Raw genomic sequence first — 7898 nt, forward strand, 5'->3', positions numbered from 1 at the left:
GAAATTTTCAAATGTACACAAAAGTAAGGAAACTCTTAACGATGAACCCCCAAGAACCTATATCCAGCTTCAACAATTATTAATATGTTGCTTGTCTTGTTTTAGCTATCAACATTTTTTTAAAAAATCTTTTTGGTGAGTATTTGAAAGCAAATCCCAGACACGGTATCACCGTAAATTAAATGGTACTCATTAAATGGTGTTTGAAATATTACAGACGTGACATTCTTACGTTCAACCAAACCAGCTAGAGTTTACAGCAAGGAAAGTGAGACCCATTGGTCTCTCCCAGCCCCCAACTTTCACAATGAAGAGAACTCAGGCCTGGGGGGGCGGGGGGTGGGGTGGCCTGCCCGACATTAGTGCTAGAGCCGACTGTCTGGCGAGTGAAGGGCCCCAGGCTGGTGACCGACTTTCCAGGCCGGGTCCCTGGAAGAGGGCGGAGGACCCTCCACTTATTGCCAGCGGGAAGAATCCTGGCCGTTCCCCCGCACGCATTTCTGGAAGCGCAGGCCGGGAGCGCGGCGGGCCAGGGATGGAGCCAGGTCCCGGGACGTGCCACCTGCGGTAACTGGAGCTGGGGTCCCAGGCGGGACGGAGCAGGGTACCGGAGGCAGGGGTGGCCTTGGAAATATAAAAGGGGGCCTGCTTCCACGACCGGTGGGATAACTGCCCCGTGGCCGCCCCTGGGCTCCACGTGGCGAGCAGTCCCGAAGGCTGGCACGGCGTCCGTGCCAGGGGCTGGGAGCAGGAAGTCGTCCCCTCGGGCGCGGCCGGGCAGGTGCGGCGCGGCAGGTGCAGTGGGACAGGTGCGGCGCGGGAGGGCACCCGGTTTCCCTGGAGGAGGTGAGCACCAGTGGCCTTCGCGGCCCGGGATGCAGGAGCCGGCGGCAGGGCCCGGCAGGGGGACGGTATTGTCGGGAAGGGGGAGGGGTGCTGCAATAAGGCCCAGGGAGCTCGGATCCGGGCAGCCGGAAGGGTCTCGATTAGGGGGCACAGGGCGGACAGACTGAGGTCCGGAAGGAATGGGGTGTCCTTCGGCCTCCGGGAGCGGGTTTGGGAGGGGGACTGGGGGCGGCGAGAATGCGGGGGAAGGAAGGGACCGCAATAAGGTTCTGGAAGAGCGAGCTGGGGCTTGGCCCGGGGCTGCGAGGCCGGTACGCAGGTCTCGGAAGCGGAGGGGTGCAGGAGTGGTGCTAAGACTCTGGGGACGCGGCCCGGATTTGGGCGGAGAGGGGAAGATGGACCTGCCGCTGAGCCGAGCTGGGGCAAGGAGCCTCTGGAGCAGGCGGAGCTGAGGGTGACGAGGGAGGCTGATGGAGCCCGTCCAAGACGGGGGCGACGCTCAAGCACCCAGGAAAACCGTCCGTGGCTGCCGGGGGGCCCCCCCCACCGTCAGCGGGCGGCCGAGCGCAAGGGCTGGGCAGTGGGCCGGGGCCCCGAGGCGAGCCGGACCCGCCAACACCGTTTCTCCGGTGCTGTAGCTTCCAGGGCAACGCCGGGCGTGCGGGCTCTTTAAGGAGGGGGCGGGGGCGTGTCAGGAAACCAGTCCTGGGCCCGCCCCGCCGGGGAGGCGGCCTCGGATGTCCGGAGGCTCCCGGGCTGAGCAGGCCCGGCCCCCTCCCGCGTGCTTCGGCCCCCGCCCTGGGCACCCGGGACCTCCCCTGCACCCTTCTTCTCGCCTCCCGCACGCCCGCCTCCTATTCAGCTCCCTGCACGCCTCCCCCTCTCCTCTGCCAACCCCTCTCTTCCAGAGCAGCCTGTGCCTCCCTCTCTGTGTACCGCTTCCCACGCTGTCCCCTGCCCTTTTCTTTCACTTTCGCCCCGCATTCCTCCTCTTCTCCCCCCACCCCTGTCTTTCCATTCCTCTCCCGTCCCTTCTGCCTGTGACCCCTCCCTACTAGTCCTAAGCCCCTTCATCTTTCACAGGTCATCTCTGCTGTAGCCCTGAAACCTTAACCTGTCCCTCCCACCTTCCCTGTGTCTTGTCTCACAGTCCTCTCAGGGTGGGGGCAGGATGTGGAGCCTCACAGCTGGGCTCACCCCATAGCAGAACCTCTCCATCCAGGAGGATACGCAATGTGACAATTAAGGGGGCTTGCAGAAAGAGGTGAGCTCACTGCCTAGTAAAACTTGAGTTCTGGCTGTGGGGTGACCCAGCTCCTCTGCTACCATGAACAGGGCCCCTCTGAAGCGGTCCAGGATCCTGCACATGGCGCTGACTGGGGCCTCAGACCCCTCCACCGAGGCAGAGACCGGTGGGGAGAAGCCCTTTCTGCTGCGGGCATTGCAGATTGCACTGGTGGTCTCTCTGTACTGGGTCACCTCCATCTCCATGGTGTTCCTTAACAAGTACCTGCTGGACAGCCCCTCCCTGCGGCTGGACACCCCCATCTTCGTTACCTTCTACCAGTGCCTAGTGACCACGCTGCTGTGCAAGGGTCTCAGTGCATTGGCCGCCTGCTGCCCTGGGGCCGTGGACTTCCCCACTCTGCGCCTGGACCTCAGGGTGGCCCGCAGCATCTTGCCCCTGTCAGTGGTCTTCATCGGCATGATCACCTTCAATAACCTCTGCCTCAAGTACGTTGGCGTGGCCTTCTACAACGTGGGCCGCTCACTCACCACCGTCTTCAATGTGCTGCTGTCCTACCTGCTGCTCAAGCAGACCACCTCTTTCTATGCTCTGCTCACCTGCGGCATCATCATTGGTGAGTGGCCGGCCAGGACCACGGGGGAATAGGGTGGGCTTGGGGTCTGAAACCCTAAAGAACGGCCCCTCCAGGCATCTTTGTACTTCATCTGTCCCAGCTCCCTTGGTGCAACACTCACATGAGGAAGAGCCTGGGGCCCAGAAAGGGCAAAAAACTTTTTAAAGGTCACCCAGCAAATTAGAGATCCAGCCAGGGCAAGAAAGTAATGATAATAATAGCAACAACAGCAGCAAAAGCAATTGACATTGACTGAAATGTACCAGGCACACAGATCTAAGCACTTTACTCCTATTAACTCAACTAATCCTCATAACAAGGTGGGATTATAATCCACATTTTACCAAGGGACAACCAAGAGACAGAGAGGTTAAGCAACTTGTCCAAGATCACACAGCTAATAAGTGGCAGAGCTGGGATCCAAACTCAGTCTGGTGCTGTAGTTCACACACATGACCACTATACTCTGTTGCTTCTCAAGAGCTCAAGTGTCCTGATTCCTCATCCAGTGCTCTTTGTAGAGGACAATGTGTCTTTTTAATAAATACACCATCACCCTCTGACCTTCCCAGCTCAGGATAACACCTGAGACAGTGGTAAGACAGATGCTTTGAGAGGCCTTTGCTGTCTTTCCAGACTTCACCCTCAGAAAATAATAGTTATTGATGGGGACATTGTGCTAATCATTTCATGTATAACATCTCCTTTGTTCCTCCCAGAGGTCTCCTAGGTGGTGGCATCACTGTAATCATCTCCCTACAAATGAGGATGCTGAGGGCTCAGAGAGGTTAAGTTACTTGCCCAGGACCACACAGCTAGGAAGAAGACGGGCTGGGGTGCAAACCCAGATTGGCAGGACTCGTAGGCCTGTGCTTCTAACCACTCTGCCTCTTCTTGTCTACTGGAGGTTAGAGCTGCAATAGACGATACAGTAACCACTGGCCATGTGTATTTAAATTAATTTAAATTAAATGAAATATTAAACATTCAGTTCCTCATTTGCAGGGTTTTTTTTAAGTTTTATTGTGTATATTTTAGGTTTACAACTTGACATTATAAGATATATAGAGATAGTAAAATGGTTACCATAGTGAAGACATTAACATATCTATCATCTCACATAGTTACTTTTTAGTGTGTAACAAGAGCAGCTAAAATATACTTACTTAACAAAAATCCCTAGTACCATACAATTTTATTGACTTTATTCCTCGTTATAACGTGTTTCTGTAGCCATATTTCAAGTGCTCAGTAGCCACGTGTGGCTGGGGGCTACTGTATTGGACAGCACAGATAATAGAACATTTCCATCACTGCAAAATGGGCAGCACACTGGGCTAGAGAGCCTCCAGCATCCCATTCCTTTTGAGTCTTCCTAAGGCTCTATCATCTAGGAGTGTATTCTTTCTGTGAACCTGTTCAGGTTTTTCCTGGTGCCATCAAGTTTGTCTTATTTGGGCTGTGTGTTCTTGGCTAGTGTCTCGGAGTCCCAGGCTAGGTGCACCAGTTGGGGGGAAGGGGCCCATCCATGCCACCTGTCCTAAAAAACATTTGGCAACTGTTGGATCTAGGGCCCTTGGCCCAAGAGGAGAGAGGGGAGAAGGGCGAGGTTAGAGTGGGAGGATCTGCCGAGACCCCTTCCCAGCAGAACTCTTCCAGCTGCTCCTGCTCCCCCCACCTCCCCACCCAGGGGAGCTGGTATGCCTCACTTCCTCTCAGTCCTCACCAAATGCCCCAGGGATCTCCACTTTGGACCTGCTGAGCCTGCCAGAAGGAGTGGGAGGAGGCCTCCTGGTGGGAGAATTTACCTGTAGGAAGGTAAAGTCGCTAGGGAAACAGAGCCCAAGTCCCAAAAGAAATCCAAGCAGCTGATGGTGAGATAGCTTCTGAGAGCAGTGCATTTTCTGGCTGGCCTGACTGGGGCAGGGGCCAGGGAGGCTGGTGCTGCTCCTCACTGCCCCAGGACCTGGCCCCTTATCTGCACTGTTTGCCGCCCTTCCTCCTGGGGGAAGACGGTTCTCAGGTGACTACTCCAAGCCTCCCCTCCCTGTCCCCCATGTTTCATAGTACCTTTCAAAGCTCCTTCTGGCTGAGTGTCCCTCTGGGGTCTGGAACCTTGAGGTTGCAGTCTCTTCTGAACTCAGAAGATAACCAGCAGGAGGGCTGGGGATGCTCTGGCCTAGCAGCTGAGCAGGTGATACAGCCCTCTGCCCTCCCTACCCTCCAAGCAGGTCTGTGGGTACCTGTTGTGCAAAGGCTCTGCTGAGAAAGAGGAGAGTACTGCGTGTTGGGTGCCTGCAATGTAGCACCTGCCTTGTCTCCTTTAATACTCTCAACCACCTCCATGGCAACCTCCATTCATTCGTTAATTCAACAGCTATTCATTGGTGGCTAAGCATATGCCAGGCACTGTGCCAGGCTTTGGGGATACAAGTTTGGAAAAGATGGACTTGGCTCGTATACTCCCGGAGGACATGGGGACGATGCATGGCAGTAAATGACAGTTACACTAGAGTGGTAAGCCCTGTGATGGAGACATAGAAAGTGCTGTGGAAACTCTGGTGTAGAGGAAGAAGTAGGGAGAGAATGTTCTAGGCAGCAGGAAGAGGACGTGCACTTCTTCATGGCTGGGCCACAGCGAGACTGGCCAGACACAAGGCTGCCCAGTCAGGCAGACTCCACATCATGCAGGTGCCTAGCAGCCCTTTGCAGAAAAGTGCAGGCAGTAGGAGGCCGGGAAGAGGGCTGGGTGCTGGGGCTATCAGGAAAGGATTCCCGCCTGGAGAGGCCAGCTTTGACCTGGAAGAATGAATAGAATCCCCCTGGAAAGGAGGAAGACATGATCAAGGACACTGGGCCCCAGGGTGAGAGACAGGGAGACTAGAGGTACAGGAGTGAGCATGGGGAGCCACAAAGGCTCTTTGAGCAGGAGCCAACACAAGATTAGTGTCTCAGAAAGAGTGACTGTCCCAAATGATTTCAAGCCATATGTGATTCTAACTTTATGCTCCCCGTTTTATGAAAGAGGAAGCCAAGGCTGAGAGACCTTAAGTCACTTGCCCAGGGTCACCTTAACCACTAAGTGGAACTCACCCTTCAGAACTCGTTCAAATGTTATTTTCCAGATGCCCCAGGCCAGCACGGTCGCCCAGTTACAGGTTCTCACAGCACGCTGTACTATTTCACTGGGGAATGGTTTCTTTCAATGTTTTCTCCTCTGCTAGAATGTAAGCTCCGTGAGGAGGCTTTCTGCTTCTGGGCCACTTTCCCAGCCGTCCTGTAGTGCTTTGCACGAGGTAGACTGGACGTATTGACTGGAGGAGGCCTGGGGAGGACGGACCGGTGAGGGCAGCCGCGCACAGTCCCTCTTCCTCCTCGTCCTCATCCCACTTCTCCTGCCTGACCTTCTCCTCCTCTCCCCACTGCAGGTGGCTTCTGGCTCGGTGTGGACCAGGAAGGGGCAGAGGGTACCCTGTCTCTGACGGGCACCCTCTTTGGCGTGTTGGCCAGCCTCTGCGTCTCGCTCAATGCCATCTACACCAAGAAGCTGCTCCCAGTGGTGGATGGCAGCATCTGGCGCCTGACCTTCTACAACAACGTCAATGCCTGCGTCCTCTTCCTGCCCTTGCTCCTACTGCTTGGGGAGCTGCAGACCCTCCGCGACTTTGCCCACCTGGGCAGTGCCCACTTCTGGGGCATGATGACACTGGGCGGCCTGTTTGGCTTCGCCATCGGCTATGTGACAGGACTGCAGATCAAGTTCACCAGTCCCCTGACGCACAACGTGTCGGGCACGGCCAAGGCCTGTGCCCAGACGGTGCTGGCCGTACTCTACTACGAGGAGACCAAGAGCTTCCTCTGGTGGACAAGCAACATGATGGTGCTGGGGGGCTCCTCCGCCTATACCTGGGTCAGGGGCTGGGAGATGAAGAAGATTCAGGAGGACCCCAGCCCCAAAGCGGATGAAAAGAGCACCGTGGGGGTGTGAGCTCCCTCAGGGACACTGGGATGGCCCGGGCCCAGGGAGAACACTCAGGTGGGGCTGGAACAGCAGTGAAGGCTCTCCCCGCGGACCCGGAGAGGGTGGCATGGCATTGCGTGGAGTAGATATTTTTACAGACCTGATCACAATGTGGTGTTGAAAAGAAACCAGTGTTTTCAAGTAATACCAGAAAGTTGCCAAACCTGTCTCTACCTCTTTTCCTATTTCTGTGTTTTTTCCTCCCTTAGGGAGCACTGTACTGGGAATAGCACCCCTTCCTGTCCCCTGCCAGGGCCTGTCTACCTCCACGTCACTTCTGGGGTTGGGATGGGCTGCAACCTTTAAGGGACAGTGTTGGCAAAGCCATGATGTCTTCACTTACACTCAGGGGTGATGGAGGTGTGACCCCATCACAGCCCACTGAAGGGGCTTGGGAAACCTCACACCTCTGGGGCGCTGGGCAGGCAGTGTAGCTTTGGCCCCACAAGCCAGCCTTTCATGGGAGGAAAGGGTGGCTGGGCTCAGGGAGGAAACAGGCAGGTGTTCCTTCTCTCTGCACGGAGACCAGCAGACCCCATGGAAGGGAGCAAAGGGTCAATTGTACCCATGACGGCCCTGGCACCCCCAGAGGTGGCTGGGAGGTGGCCTGGAAATGGGTGGGTCATGAGAATGTGCCCACTGCACCCCATATTTCCAGCTTTTGAGCACGGGGGAACCACACATCTCTTAGAAGTTAAGCATGGTCATTAACACCCTCCCCTAAGCCCTGACACCAGATTTACCTGCCTGGCTCCTCTACCCCTGAGGAGCAACTGCCCTTCTCTTCCAGCTCCTGGCACAGCCACCAGGCTCAGGTAACAGCCTTGTTGAAGTGGAGTCAGGGGGCTGCTTCTCCCTTCTCCCAACTCTGCCTCCCCCAAAGCCTTCATCCCAAGGCAGGGTTGATGGAGCAAGGATCTAGGCTCAGAGCCTGCCACCCAGCTGTGCCTGTCCCTGACCCCCCATACCTGCGAGGGAGGTGTGTAACCTGATTCTGAGCCTGTGAAGGTGATAAACTAACATTTATGTTCTTCCCTGAGACTGGGGCTGAAAGGACCCACTTGTCCCAGTCTTAATCTGTCAGCCTCCTATAACAGAATACCATAGACTGGGTTGTTTATAAACAACAGAACGTGTTTCTCACTGTTCTGAATGCTGGGAAGTCCAAG

General features: G+C 55.8%; 1 protein-coding gene across 1 annotated transcript; it reads left to right on the forward strand.

The window, feature by feature from the left end:
* Positions 1–1593: 1593 nt before the first annotated feature.
* Positions 1594–6983, forward strand: SLC35C1 (solute carrier family 35 member C1). Its single transcript, XM_063094504.1, has 2 exons — positions 1594–2708; positions 6137–6983. The coding sequence occupies exons 1-2, from the start codon at positions 2174–2176 to the stop codon at positions 6694–6696; spliced, it is 1095 nt and encodes a 364-aa protein (XP_062950574.1). The 5' UTR covers positions 1594–2173; the 3' UTR covers positions 6697–6983.
* The last annotated feature ends 915 nt before the right edge of the window (positions 6984–7898 follow it).

Source organism: Cynocephalus volans, chromosome 4 (genome assembly GCF_027409185.1).
Source record: "Cynocephalus volans isolate mCynVol1 chromosome 4, mCynVol1.pri, whole genome shotgun sequence".
NCBI lineage: Eukaryota > Metazoa > Chordata > Mammalia > Dermoptera > Cynocephalidae > Cynocephalus > Cynocephalus volans.